General features: G+C 42.5%; 1 protein-coding gene and 1 non-coding gene across 3 annotated transcripts; one reads left to right on the forward strand and one right to left on the reverse strand.

Annotated features, from left to right (window-relative positions):
• The first annotated feature begins 932 nt into the window (after window positions 1-932).
• On the forward strand, window positions 933-1,046 carry LOC113881764. Its single transcript, XR_003508149.1, has one exon. It is a non-coding gene; the product is annotated as a small nucleolar RNA SNORA40 (small nucleolar RNA).
• A 6,046-nt stretch (window positions 1,047-7,092) lies between these two features.
• MED18 (mediator complex subunit 18) lies at window positions 7,093-12,881 on the reverse strand. 2 transcript variants are annotated; one of them, XM_027518846.1, is made up of 3 exons: window positions 12,663-12,881; window positions 11,744-11,887; window positions 7,093-8,169 (listed from the first exon to the last, which is right to left on the reverse strand). In XM_027518846.1, exons 2-3 carry the CDS (start codon window positions 11,814-11,816, stop codon window positions 7,616-7,618), a joined length of 627 nt encoding a protein of 208 aa, XP_027374647.1. In that variant the 5' UTR covers window positions 11,817-11,887; window positions 12,663-12,881; the 3' UTR covers window positions 7,093-7,615. The 2 variants fall into 2 exon arrangements, with proteins under 2 accessions (XP_027374647.1, XP_027374638.1); XM_027518837.1 differs by having other exon boundaries at window positions 7,265-8,169; window positions 12,676-12,880.
• Window positions 12,882-15,510: the final 2,629 nt, after the last annotated feature.

The following is a 15,510-nucleotide window of genomic DNA, read 5'->3' on the forward strand; positions in this document are numbered from 1 at the left end:
AGGAAGTCTCCACATTGAATTCTGGCGAGAGAGCACTCCATGCAAATGTAAGTTCTGCCTGAGAGAAAAAAAGGCTATGAAAGCTAAGTCTATTTTCAGAGGGAAATAAAAGTAGGGAGACCTGCCTTACTGGTAGAACTGGCTTTACCACGAAGCCACAGTAATAAAAATATTGTGTTGACACTGAAACAGAGAAAATGACCAATGGAATGGAATGGAGAGCCTAGAAATGGGAACTTAACATGTGATAAAAGTGACATCATGAAACACTGGAACGATTGTTTTTCCTTTGGTAATAGAAAAATGAATTCACTGTATAGAGAAAAAAGCTGAATTTTTCCCTAAATGTGAAAGTTAAAACTATAAAGCTATTATTAGACAGTACAGGAAACTCTCTGTTACCCAGGTATAAATAAAGACTTCCAAAATAAGACTCCAAATTCTAAGGTCAAAATTTAGGACATCTACTAAATTAATGACATAACAAATTTGCATGAAGGTTGCAGACTGGGAGAAGGTATCTGCAGTGTTTAAACAAGGAGGGACTTCCCTGGTGGTCCAGTGGTTAAGACACCACCCTCTCGATGCAGGGGGCCCAGATTCAGTCCTTGGTCAGAGAACTAGATCCTGCATGTGGCAGCAAAGATTGAAAATCCAGTGTGAGGCAGCTAAGACCCAGAGCAGCCAAATAAATAAATGAATGTTAATAAACAAGGAATAATGTCTAGAATATACAATCACTACAAATCAACAAGAAATCAAATAGAAAAACAAGCAAAGGATATATAAATACTTTAGTATTTTTTCACATACTAAGCATACAGAAAAATGAAAGTGTCAACTTTAATTATAATCAGAGAAATACAAATCAAAACAGCTGAGAACTCCCACTTTACCGCTACCAGACTAGCAAAAATCAACAGCACTTGCGTTTTTTTTGTTTGTTTGTTTAATCTGTGGACAAAGACAGGTGAGAAAAGAATGCTCTTCTGCAGCCCAGAACTCATTGTTTAGTATGAGTTTTGAGACAGATAAGAAGGATCATGATACCTGAAAGAGATTCAAGTGGTGGAGGTATTGATAAACACAAAGGTTGCTTCCAGGACTATAGATTTGATCATTTAAAAGCTTAAAATATGAAGGAAATTACCAACTACATTGATTTAGTACTCTAATTTTAATGTTGACATGAAACAAAGATGGCTTTCTTTTTTAGGCTTTTATTTTGAGGGTATGAACTTTAAGAATGAATTACCATATCCCAATGATCTGTACTATTCTTATTTTTTAATAGCTTATTTTTTTTAGAGAACTTTATTTATTTATTTTTGGCTGTGCTGGGTCTTTCTCTAGTTGTGGAGAACAGGGGTTACTCTCTGGTTTTGGTGCCCGAGCTTCTCACGGCAGTGGCTTCTCTTGTTGCAGAGTACCAGCTCTAGGGCTCCAGGGCTTCAGTAGTTGGGGCCCCCGGGCTCTAGGGCACAGGCTTAAAAGTTGAGGCACATGGGCTTAGTTGCTCTGCAGCACGTGGGATCTTCCTGGATCAGGGATTGAACTCGTGTATCCTGCATTGGCAGGCAGATTCTTTACCACTGAGCCATCAAGGAAGCCCCACCTGTACTGTTCTGAGGTGTGATAGCTTAAGAGTAAATCTGATTTGAACTTAATGCATGTTTAGAGGATGTCTAAAATTCAGAACCAGACAGATCCATCTCCTCTGACCCTAAACATAGTCCATAGCTAATTGCTTGAGGAAATTGAATCTCCAAGACCACAGCTGGGGAATTTTGAAGTGTGTCCCTATTCCACTGAATATCAAAGAAGACCAACTGAAAAACTAGACTGAGCAAAAATTCTTTTTGAAAGGGTTATCTTGAACAGTATGACTCAAATGGAGGAATTAAGGCGACTGGCAGTGAAAAGGCATTAGAATGTGAAATTACTTAGAAGTTTATTGATAAATAATTTTGCTTGTTACATATTTAAAAAATCTTCACACTTACATAAAATACTGGCAAAATTAGAAAAATGGTAACACTGAAGAGTGATGAGGATGTGGTCATTAAGATTTCTTGTGTACTGTGATAGTAATGTAAATAGCACAGCATTCTGAAAAGCAACCTGATCATTTTTGGCAAAATTGAGCCTTCCCAATTACCCCAATTCCCAAATAGTGTACGGGAACTATTCATGTCAATATACAAACTTGCTTATTTTTGCAATTTTAATAGTAACAGAGTGTTGACAGCAACCTAGGTTTCTATCATCAAAAGAGTGAATGAGTACAAATGTGGTAGATGCACAGTACTTACGTGCCTGGATTCTGAAGCTAGACTGTTCAAGTTCAAATGTAGGCTCCAACACTTACAGTGGAAGTAAAAATTTGAGTTACCTGTGCCTCATTCTTATCTACAAAATGGGAGTAAAAATATCATAGGGTTGTTGGGAGAAGTATATGATTTAAAACATTTAAAGCATCTGAAACAGAGTGAAGCATTGTTGTTCAGTCACTAAGTCATATCCAACTCTGCAACCCCATGGACTGCAGCACGCCAGGCTTCCCTGTCCTTCACTATCTCCCAGAGTTTGCTCAGATTCATGTCCATTGAGTCAGTGATGCTATCTAACCATCTCATCTTCTGCTCCCCTTCTCCTTTTGCCTTCACTCTTTCCCAGCATCAGGGTCTTTTCCAATGAGTCAGCTCTTCGCATCAGGTGGCCAAAATATCGGAAGCTTCAGCTTCATCATCAATCCTTCCAGTGAATATCCAGGGTTGATTTCCTTTAGGATTGACTGGTTTGATCTCCTTGCAGTCCAAGGGACTCTCAAGAGTCTTCTCCAGCATCAGAATTCGAAGGCGTTGATTCTTCAGTGCTCAACTTTCTTTATGGTCCAACTCTCATACATACATGACTACTAGAAAAACCATAGCTTTGACTATATGGACCTTTGTTGGCAAAGTTAAGCACTATTTAAGTACTAATATTACTGGTAATATGAAAGCCTATGCAAGTTCAAAGTTGTAAGTTAGGTTTATGTATAGCAACAAGAGAATATCGCAAAAGCAATAACAACTTTAAAAAGAAGAGGAACATTTATTGCACATCACTAATGTGAATATGCTTACATAACTACATAGTTTATAAGACAAGCATCAGAGACATACATTGAACATATATGAATGGGTGCCTATAATAAAGAGTTGAGTTTAGGAATTAAGTGGATGACTACAAAATAAGAAAGGGGCCTGCTTGAATTATCTTGCTAATATGTTATGAAAGGAGGAACAAGATTTACTCATGCAACTGAAGCAACAGTTAGACCTGGACATGGAACATGGACTGGTTTCAAATTGGGAAAAGGGTATGTCAAGGCTGTATATTGTCACCCTGCTTATTTAACTTATATGCAGAGTACATCATGTGGAATGCCAGGCTGGATGAAGCACAAGCTGGAATCAAGATTGCCGGGAAAAATATCAATAACCTCAGATATGCAGATGACACCACTCTTATGGCAGAAAGTGAAGAGGAACTGAAGAGCCTCTTGATGAAAGTGAAAGAAGAGAGTGAAAAAATTGGCTTAAAACTCAACATTCAGAAAACTGAGACCATGGCATCGGGTCCCATCACTTCATGGCAAATGGATGGAGAAACAATGGAAATAGTGAGAGACTTTATTTTCCTGGGCTCCAAAATCACTGCAGATGGTGACTGCAGCCATGAAATTACAAGATGCTTGCTCCTTGGAAGAAAAGCTATGACAAACCTAGACAGCATATTAAAAAGCAGAGACATTACTTTGCCAACAAAGGTCCACCTAGTCAAACCTATGGTTTTTCCAGTAGTCATGTATGGATGTGAGAGTTGGACCATAAAGAAAGCTGAGGGCCAAAGAATTGATGCTTTTAAATTGTAGTTTTGGAGAAGACTCTTGAGAGTCCCTTGGACTGAAAGGAGATCAAACCAGTAAATCCTAAAGGAAGTCAGTCCTGAATACTCATTGGGAGGACTGACACTGAAGCTGAAGCTCCAATACTTTGGCCACCTGATGGGAAGAACTGACTCATTGGAAAAGACCCTGATGCTGGGAGATTGAAGGCAGGAAAAGAAAGGGGACAACAGAGGATGAGATGGTTGGATGGCATCACTGGCTTGATGAACATGAGTTTGAGAAAGCTCCAGGAGTTGGTGAAGGACAGGGAAGCCTGGCATGCTGCAGTTCCTGGGGTCGCAGAGTCAGACACAACTGAGCAACTGAACTGATGCAACTGAAGCCAGTAAAAGCTTCAGTTGAAAATATGGAAGGTTAAAAAAAAAAAAAAAGAAAATATGGAAGGTTAAGTCAAGAAAAGGATACCAGAACCAGAGAAATAGCCACCTAATCAACTTGGAAGCTATCCTATATTTGATTTTACCCTTAAATCAGGTAATATCATCCTTACCATTTAGGTCAACTCTGGATAGGTTTTCTTAACAGAGTATTCATATAATCTTGGCAAACTGAGGTCCAACGAGAATTATGATTTGTCAAATGTTAGTCAACTGGGGTGTTATTTAAGTGGAAGGTTCCAGAAGAAAATGAAAATTTTGAGTGACCTACAATTTTTAGCAAGCCAAACTGTCTCCAGTGTATTAAAAACTCTGCTGCTGCTAAGCTGCTAAGTCACTTCAGTCATGTCCAACTCTGTGCGACCCCACAGACAGCAGCCCACCAGGCTCCCCCATCCCTGGGATTCTCAAGGCAAGAACACTGGAATGGGTTGCCATTTCCTTCTCCAATGCATGAAAGTGAAGAGTGAAAGTGAAGTCGCTCAGTAGTGCAACTCTACAGGTATTAAAAACTCTACAGGTAGTAAAATAACCCACATTTATCTCACTCAGAACTGTTTTAAAAAATTCATTAAGTCAAATGATAAATGGGAAATTATATAAAAGCTCTTTACAAATAAAGATAAGATGAACAATGAAGAAAAGAAAATTCATGTAAGGAAAAAAATGTCCAATAAACATAAAAATTTAAATCTCACTGATCATGTTTTTTTTTTTTAATTAAAACCAGTCACTATTTAACATCAAATGGGAAAAATGTGTTATCATGGTCACACCCAGTTTTGGCAACTGTGTTGGAAACCTCATTTACAACTGGGAGGAGTGAAAACTGGAACATTTCTGGAAGGCATTTGGCAATACATGGCAGAAGGCTTAAAACAGTGCATACTCTCTGACCCAGCAGTTCCCTGGAATTTATCCTAAAGAATGATCACACATGAGAAAAAATATCTAACTAAAAGTACTAGCAACACTGGATAGTTTATAAAAGCAAAAATATGGGATCTATCTAAAAATCCCAAAGTACAGGAAACAATTAAGTTTTGGAAAATCCTAATGATAGGATACAAATAATAATTACAATTATCAATATTTAACTATAAGCTTTGCTCATTTGTAGCTGAATTGCTCAGGGAAAGCTAATTACTCTCTCTGCACCTCATTTCTGTGTAAAATATGGGTCGTTGTGAGGATTAAATTAATAAAAATACCTAAAATCACTGCAGATGGTGATTGCAGCCATGACATTAAAAGACGATTACTCCTTGGAAGGAAAGTTATGGCCAACCTAGATAGCATATTGAAAAGCAGAGATATTACTTTGCCAACAAAGGTCCGTCTAGTCAAGGCTATGGTTTTTCCAGTGGTCACGTATGGATGCAAGAGTTGGACTGTGAAGAAAGCTGACTGCCAAAGAATTGATGCTTTTGAACTGTGGTGTTGGAGAAGACTCTTGAGAGTCCCTTGGACTGCAAGGAGATCCGACCAGTTCATCCTAAAGGAGATCAGCCCTGGGTGTTCTTTGGAAGGAATGATGCTAAAGCTGAAACTCCAGTACTTTGGCTACCTCATGTGAAGAGCTGACTCATTGGAAAAGACTCTGATGCTGGGAGGGATTGGGGGCAGGAGGAGAAGCGGACGACAGAGGATGAGATGGCTGGATGGCATCACTGACTCGATGGACGTGAGTCTGAGTGAACTCCGGGAGTTGGTGATGGACAGGGAGGCCTGGCGTGCTGTGATTCATGGGGTCGCAAAGAGTTGGACACGACTGAGCAACTGAACTAAACTGAACTGAAAGCACTTAGGATAACACTGGCACATAATAACTCAATAAAAACTTTTTTAAGCAGAGGAACATTGTAGCCTAATATCCTGGAAAAATGTTACTGATTTAAAAAAATGATTATAAACCAGTATATACAGAGTATTTTTCTAAAATATATCTCATATACATACATTTCTAAAAATAAAGCCTGCTGCTGCTGCTGCTAAGTCACTTCAGTTGTGTCCGACTCTGTTCGACCCCATAGGCGGCAGCCCACCAGGCTCACCCATCCCTGGGACTCTCCAAGCAAGAACACTGGAGTGGGTTGCCATTTCCTTCTCCAGTGCATGAGAGTGAAAAGTGAAAGTGAAGTCGCTCAGTCGTGTCCGACTCTTAGCCGACTCTGCAGCCTACCGGGCTCCTCTATCCATGGGATTTTCCAGGCAAGAGTACTGGAGTGGGTTGCCATTGCCTTCTCCAAAAATAAAGCCTGCTGCTGCTGCTGCTAAGTCGCTTCAGTCGTGTCCGACTCTATGTGACCCCATAGATGGAAGCCCACCAGGCTCCCCGTCCCTGGGATTCTCCAGGCAAGAACACTGGAGTGGGTTGCCATTTCCCTCTCCAATGCATGAAAGTGAAAAGTGAAAGGGAAGTTGCTCAGTCGTGTCCCACTCTTAGCAACCCCATGGACTGCAGCCTACCAGGCTCCGCAATCCATGGGATTTTCCAGGCAAGAGTACTGGAGTGGGGTGCCATTGCCTTCTCCAAAATAAAGCCTAGAAAGATATAAAACAAAATAGAAACTATACATCTCAGGACTTCCCTGGTAGTCCAGTGGTTAAGAAACTGCTTCTACTACAAGGGGCATGGGTTTAATCTCTGGTTTGGGAACTAAATTCCTGCATGCTGTGCATGAGGCACACCAAAAGGAAAAACAAAAAACAAAAAACCCAGCACATCTCTTTAAATAATAAGATTATACATTATCTTCCTTATTTTTGTCTGTATTTAATTTTTTTCAACAACAAACACGTGCTACTCGTACAAAAGGTAAAAGCTATCTATCATCTACCAAATTTAAACAAAACACTGTCATATATTTGCTCCAGTTGGTAATGAGTTCATCCCAAATTAGTAGGGTAGTACGGTCAAGAATCAGAATGGTAGACATTTCTCCTTACAGCTTTTATTACTGCACAATACAAACTTGGTCTCTATTTTACAAACCTTATACACAAAAAGTTTTCTTCCCGAAAGCTACTTTATTCCAGTTTCCCCTATTCCTGCAGAAGGATGATCTAGATTCTCCATGCTATTCTTAGCGTTTAAGTTAAAAAGACTGTCACAAAAGTGCACTGGCCATATGAGGAAACCAGTGCAAAGAACCAACAGAGTTCTCACTGGCTTCCATCCTGAGGGAAGAATGCATGGCTGGCGGTGGTGAAATGGGGCAATTATAACATCTTTTCTTGTAACAGCTGAGGACAAGCCCCAGTGGTGGACAGATTGTCTTAGTCACATGAGCCTTTTTGGGTCTATTTTCTCTAGGTGAACCAGAGGTTTCAGCTGCTCCGCAAAGTTCCTCATGTCATCAGAGACCATGTCCTGCCCAGCTGGTGCAACAACACTTAGTTCCACGAGATAGGACAGTGACAAGGCCTCAGTGTTGTCCGTGTTCCCTGGCACCAGGATGCGGAAGATCTTGTACACCACGATCTTCATGATGCCTTTCCGGAACAAGTGTCCCCTGGCAACAAACTCGTGGTCCATGCGAAAGCCCATTTCCATGAGGAAGTCAGTGAGGTTCTCAGATGTTGCAATGTCCACGCAGTTACGCACCAGGGCATGGCGGTTCTTGTCTCCCATCTCTGGCTGTCCCAGGTAGCGAAGATGCCAGGGTGCCCCTGCCCTATCCAGAGAGCGTCGGGCCCTTAAAACAAATGGACTGGCCTGCTGGCCCTTAAGGAGGAATACCATCTCGTGGTCAACAAAAGTCTCGGGTTCCATGTTGTCACATAAACCACGAAGGCGGTGGATGAGGCTTTCCAAGCTGTGATCTAAAACGCTTCCTGAAGAAGGAAAAAAGCACTATTGAGTTCCATCTTTCATTTTGGGTAATGGAATTAGCAAAAGACTGAAAAAACCAAAATAATTTAGTGTAGTGTTTTGTAAACCATGCTGCTGCTGCTGCTGCTGCTGCTAAGTCACTTCAGTTGTGTCCGACTCTGTGCGACCCCATAGACGGCAGCCCGCCAGGTTCCGCCGTCCCTGGGATTCTCCAGGCAAGAACACTGGAGTGGGTTGCCATTTCCTTCTCCAATGCATGGAAGTGAAAAGTGAAAGTGAAGTCACTGAGTTGTGTCCAACTCTCAGCGACCCCATGGACTGCAGCCTACCAGGCCCCTGCGTCCATGGGATTTTCCAGGCGAGAGTACTGGAGTGGGGTGCCAAAACCATAGGCCCAATATATGAGATTTTAGAGAGGTTACACTGCCAAGATATTATATAACAAGTTAATCTCTTTTCAATTTTTTGCACTGTCTTATTTGGTACTAGAAGTTAGGCCTTGTTTAGTAATGCTAACCTCTAGCAGACTTTGGGATTTAATAGGCAACAGTATCTACCTAGAATAATTATTTTATTCCATTCTATTATAAAATAATATATATATTATTTTATACAAGACAAAAAATAATAAATAAAACAGCATGTGTGTGTGTTAGTTGCTCAGTCGTGTCCGACTCTGCAACCCCACGGACTGTAGCCTGCCAGGCTCCTCTGTCCATGGGATTTTCCAGGCAAGAATACTAGAGTGGGTGGCCATTTTCTTCTCCAATAGAATAGCGTATTTCCCTCCAATCTCTTTTCACTTTTCTGCTTTATTTTTCTTTAGCTTATCACATCAACTCTTTAGTCATCTTTCAACATATCAATGTATTGACTTTTTAATCATCTTTCTTTCTCTACTGCTGATACTCCAATGAGAGGAACATATTCCTTTATTGACTAAATCTGTTAAAGTAAATAAAAATATACTACTGTAACTACAGTAAATATTGACAGTGGTACTCAAATGATTGAATTTTTGGAAAAGCAACAGAGTGGGTCCCAGTTATCATAGGACAGATCACAGGAGTAGGGAGTGGGTCCTACATTCAGAACAGTGTCAGACGTGTGTTTTTTCATTCTTCAGACATTTAAGGAGCTTTGTTAAGTGCTGGTTCATATACTTACACTTACTGAATGGCACCATGCTAAGAAGTAGGGGGCCTGGCCTGCCCAGAGATTATAGTTTAGTGGGGGGAACAAAAAAAATAAATAAGTAAACCAATAAACAAGAGATAAATGGAAATAAGTAAACAAGAGATAAACGGGGTATGGAATAGAGAGCAACCGGTATGGGTGGAGAAGAGGAGACATCTTTGAGGGCTTGGAGTAGTCAGAGAAGATTTCTAAGGGAATGACAACTGAGTTGAGGCCTGAGGGATAAATATGAGATGGCTATATGAAGGGCTGGAACAAAGTATAGAGGCCAGGGGATCAGAGGTAGGAAAGAGCTTGGGGAATGCAAAGAAATGAAAGGATCTCAGTGTGGCTGAAGTATGGTAAGCAAGACGGAAGATGATCATGAAATGAGTATTCGGGATGGGCCAAAGCAGGCAGGCCTTATGTGTCGCCCATGCTAAAGGCTGTATTTTATTGTAAGGCCACTGGACAGTTATTAGCTCCACAGTGTATTCTCCATGCAACAAGGAAAGATATGACTGGATTTACATTTTAAAAAGATCACTCCAGGAAAACTGGTATGGACGCTTCAACCAGACAGGGTCACATGAAAAAAAGTGGGAGTGAGGGGAGGCGGGTCCAAGTTAAAAAAGGCTTAAGAGATACAGTTTTCATATGTAATGCATGAGACGATATTATGCCCTGGATCAAAACACAGGATGGAGGAAACTTTTGAATATGAATTAGATATTAGATGATATTAAAAATATACTATGACTTTTTCAGGTAATAATGATAGTATTGCAGTTATTAACGGAGAAGGCAATGGCACCCCACTCCAGTACTCTTGCCTGGCAAATCCCATGGATAAAGGAGCCTGGTAGGCTGCAGTCCATGGGGTCAATGCTAGTCGGACACGACTGAGCGACTTCACTTTCGCTTTTCACTTTCATGCATTGGAGAAGGAAATGGCAACCCACTCCAGTGTTCTTGCCTGGAGAATCCCAAGGACGGGGGAGCCTGGTGGGCTGCCGTCTATGGGGTTGCACAGAATTGGACACGACTGAAGTGACTTAGCAGCAGTAGCAGCAGCAGGGTTATTATGGACAATACACTTGCTTTTTTAGAGATGTATATTGAAAGTGTTTGGGGGTAAAATGTTATGAGATCTGAAACCGTCTTCAAAAACGGCAAAAGGAAAAAGATAAAGCAAATATGGCAAAAGGACAGAAACGGAAATCTAGATGACTAGATCTAGAAATCTAAGTTGACTGTTCACAGGAATTCCTTGGTCATCCAGTGGTTAGGACTTGGTGCTCCCAATGCAGGGGACCCAGGTTTCATCCCTGGTTCAGGAACTAAGATCCTGCATGCCATGCTGCTGCTGCTGCTGCTAAGTCGCTTCAGTCATGTCTGACTCTGTGCGACCCCATAGACTCTATTTTCTTTTCTCTGAGATTGATTCCTGAATGCATGGCTTAAGCAACTGATGCCTGACAGCGGCACTTACTGAGATGGGAAAGACTGAAGTAGAGGCAGCTTGAGGAGTGAAATTAACAATCCTATTTTGTTCATAGTAAGTTACTAAATGGATGATCTGAATTAAAGTCTAAATTCTTCCACTAAAGATTAAATGATCTCCTGAAAATCATAACCCTCCCTGGGTCTTGAGTTTTTTCATCTGGGAAAGTTACTTCACTTCTATTTCCTGATCTAGAAGATGGAACTAATAATGGTATCATAACATTACCATATGATCTATTAATCTCACTTCTGGGCATTCACTCCTAAAGAATTCAAAGCAAGATCTTGAAGAGGTATGTGCACACCCATGTTCACTGAGCATTATCTATGATAACCATTTGGGTAGAAGCAATCCAACTGTCTGACAGAGAAATGAATAAAGAAAATGTGGTATGTACATACAGTGGAACATTATTCAGATTTTTTAAAGGAGATTCTCTCACATGCTAAAGCATTAATGTTGAGGACATTATACTAAGTGAAATAAGCCAGTCATAAAAAGACAAATACTGAATGCTTCCACTCCTATGAGGTTATCTAAAGTTGTCAAAATTAGAAACATCAAGTAGAAAGGTTGTTGCCAAAGCCTGGGTCGAGGGGAAAGGAGGAATTAGTGTTTAACAGGAATAGAATTTCAATTCTGCAAGATGAAAAAGTTCTAGAGATTAGCTATAAAACAATGTGATATACCTAACATTACTGAACTGTATGCTTAAAAATGTTTAATATGGTAAACTTAATGTTATGTATTTGTGACCATAATTAAAAGTAAATTGGGGAATAAAAGGGTGCCAGAAATTATGCAGGTAGCCTTTATATAACAGCCTCTCATCTCCATGGAAACTGGAACAGAAAACAGGAAAACAGGTAATTCAAGCTCCCTAGTTCACTTACCCTGCAGCAGGTACTCCATCATGTTAATGGTGCCCCCGGTGACAGGCATCATGGTGACTGGAGGTGCCTCCATGTTTATCTGTTTAAGTTGAAAATGACAGAACTAGATTTGGAGTCCCCAGTCAGGTAAAGAACAGGATACACCTGGAGAAGAGTTATACTTGTTAATACATGGGAGAGGCAGAGAGAGACCAGATCTGCTTGGGACATTGGCCTGGACATGCAGATTCATTCATCCACCCATTCAAATCTTTTTTAGTAACTGCTATAGGCCAGTTTCAGGTGACCCAGAAATACACAAAGGAGGCCTGATCATGGAGTTACAGCATAATCTTCCAGTCTCAAGGTCTGAAACCCTTCAGTGGTTTTCTGTGCACCCTGGGACTCAATGTCTTTCTTCTAAAATGAGGCCACGATATTAACCCCCAAGGCTTTGTGGCTCAGATGACATAATGGACCTGCAATTAAAGACTGAAAAGTGACTTAAGGACTCTTTTATGTCCTTCAATTTACAGATGAGGATGTTGAGGCTTGGGGAGAAGCCTAAGGACACACAATAGGTCGGTAGCAGAACCTAGACCAGACTAAAATCTAGGCGTTCCACCTCTCTGAAAACCTTTTAGATAGAAGCGAAAGCGCGAAGTTCTTTCCATTGACGCTTTGTGTTAGTCGTTCAGTCGTGTCCGACTCTTTGGGACCCCATGGACCTAGCCCGCCAGGCTTCTCTGTCCATGGGGCTTTCCAGGCAAGGATACTGAAGTGGGTTGCCATTTCCTTCTCCAGGGGAATCTTCCCAATACAGGGATCAAACCCGGGTCTCCTGCATTGCAGGCGGATGCTTTACCGTCTGAGTTTACTAGGGAAGCCCCAATGATGCTTTAGGGCCTCCTAAAGCCAGCATCAAAACGTGCCCACTTACACCAAAAACACACCTCCGAGCGCGTTCCAGCGTCTTCCAGCAAAGCGGGGGACCGTATTCACCCGAGCACCTCCGAGCTTTCGAGCAACAATCACCACCCCCAGCCCTAAACTTGAAAACCCCTGGGCAGTGCAACACTTCTCTCGCCTCTTCCCACTTCTGACAAAAATCTTTCGTCGCGCAAACCTCGACACCGCCACTCCGCGACGTAAGGGTGCCGAGAGGACAAAAAAGTCATTTCCGCCGTACGGCAAGCAGGAGCGCATGCGCAAGCTGAGATGCTGCACGGAAGATGGCGGCCTCCTTAGGAGCGGTCCTTTGGGAGATTCAGGCGGCATTGCCGTCATAGGCCGTCTTCCAGGAAAATATTTTTTTCAATTGTGAAGACCTGGACGTCTTTTTGTCCAGGAAATCTCTTGGACCTGAAAGGACAAAGAGACCCTGGGGAAGAGAGCTTCAGAAAAAGAGGAGAGACTGTCGTAAAACAAAAACTTATTTTGGTTGGGTATCTGAAGATAGAACTTCCCCAGTGGCTCAGCGGTACAGAATCTGCCTGCAGGAGACAAAGAAGTCTCTGGTTGGATCCCTGGGTCGGGAAGGTCCCCTGGAGGAGGGCATGGCAACCCACTCCAGTATTCTTGCCTAGAGAATCCCATGGATGGAGTGGCTGGCTACAGTCCAATGGCTGGCTACAGTCCATAGGGTCAAATAGTCCCGCGGGACTGAAGCGACTGAGTACGCACGCAGCAAACTTCAGAACCGTGAGGGAGCTCAGCAATACGTTTCATATTTGTTCACTCTTATGTGTTTGTTTTACTTCAGTACAAAAATATTGGGAGATAAATTCGATGAGTACTGCTTATGTGGCAAGGACATAAAGTCCAGGAAAAGAGTGAGCTGGAATAACGTGAGTTAAGCCCTCTCTTGGAGCGAAAAATTTAAAGGGCACCAAAACACTCAGTAATAAATTTTTAAACATTTAATGCACGGCGTGCGAGCCAAGTAAGCAACGCAGACTCATCCCCGAACGGCCGTAGGTTCACTCAGAACAGCTCCCGCTCCTAGAGAAGAGCTGCGCGTGGAGAGTTTTGGTCCTCATCTGGTTTTTTCCTCCGGCCGGCAGGCGCGGCCCCGCGGGGGCGGGTGGGGCCCACCTGCCCCTCCTGGGGGGCGTGCAACCCGCCGCAGTGAGACTCAGTCTCCTAACCACCGCCGCCGCCACACCTTAGGTCACTTTGGCTTCTGATGTTTTCATTTCCCTTGCTGAGGTGCTGCTTCTGGGTTAAAGTCATCTTATTGCCTGTCCATTTGTAGACAGGACAAGGTCGCTCGAATAGATCAGGAGTTGAGCTCAGAGTGGGCTTCCCTGGTGGCTCAGACGGTAAAGCGTCTGATCCCCTGGAGAAGGAAATGGCAACCCACTCCAGTACTTTTGCCTGGAAAATTCCATGGCCGGAGGAGCCTGGCAGGCTACAGTCTATGGGATCACAAGGAGTCGGACACAACTGAGCAACTTCACTCACTCCAGCTCAGAGTGGGTCAAAGGTACACACATGCTGGGAGTGGGCATCAAAACAGAAGGAGGGTTGCCAAGTACAGCCAGGACTAGGTGTTCACCGTGTATACTTAATAAAGGCCAGAATCTCATCTGTCTCTGGTGGTCGGGTCTGTTGGTTTCACTGGATCAAATTCAACCGGATCCAAACCAGTTCATGGAATAAAACACTCTGGACTTCGGTGGCCACTGTTCCCATCAAGAAAGGATGGTCGAGTTTGGAAATAAACATATTGGAGAGCTGTAAACACCACAAACCTAAAAACAGGTCACAAGGCTGAAACTGGGCCTAATTAGACCTGAAAGCAAGGAAAGAATTCAGCTTCTCCAGCTGACTCTCCTATGGACTTTTGATGGTTTACTGCAGCTGGATTACAGGCACTTCTGAAGGTACTGAGAGTCCTGTGGTGAGTCTTCCAGGCAGTTCTGGATAAGAAGCACTTTCCAGACTTCAAGACGGCAGAAGAGAAGTGCAAGAGTCAACTTTGAGTCAAACTCAAAGGTAGTAGATCTAGGGACTGACAGATTAACCTACTGAAAGTCACAAGAACAGTGGGAAAAACTAGCTGTTCTGCCCCAAGGGTGAGGAAAATTGTCTCAAATTGCAAACACTTATGTCTATGATGCCCCAACAGACTTTATCGATTTTCAGTCAGATCATGACAAAGACACCGAAGGCATAGATTCTTCATTTGAGAAGGCCAGTTGGAGGATAAGGTATGGAGAACTGTGGAAAAACACCCTTTATCCTTTGATTCTCTGAAGAAAGAACACCAGTTACAGGAAGAAGAGAGAAGAACTGCAGACAGGTGAGGTGCCCTTCAGGTTCAAGGTGCACCCGTTGCCTTAATTTGTCATCATTGATCTGCTAGAGAAGGTGAAGAATACAACCAAGCCTGAAGGCCCAGATTCAGAATCAACAGCTGGAGGAAGGACTAAAACAGCAGAAAGCAGCAGCTTGCTTCGAGGCTAGTCCAAACACCACCATCTACCTCAAGCCCTTTTGTAGGGAAAGAGCAAATTAGCCAAGATGGCGTGGTCAGACCCTCTCTCTCTTGCCCCAAATTTTATAAACAATGATTATGTAACATCTGAGCTCATTTCTAGCACTGCGCGTGCACGTCAGGAGGTACTCGCTTGGCCAAGGGCTACTGTTTTTCTCTAAGCATATATGAGCTTTACCTGGAAAGCCCTGGCAGGCTATGTTATGGTTATGTGAAGTTATGACTGTTGCTACGGCTGCTGTGTCAGCCAGGAGACAGACTACATTATGTTACAGTATGGCTCTATTAT

This window comes from Bos indicus x Bos taurus, chromosome 2 (assembly GCF_003369695.1).
Source record: "Bos indicus x Bos taurus breed Angus x Brahman F1 hybrid chromosome 2, Bos_hybrid_MaternalHap_v2.0, whole genome shotgun sequence".
Lineage (NCBI taxonomy): Eukaryota > Metazoa > Chordata > Mammalia > Artiodactyla > Bovidae > Bos > Bos indicus x Bos taurus.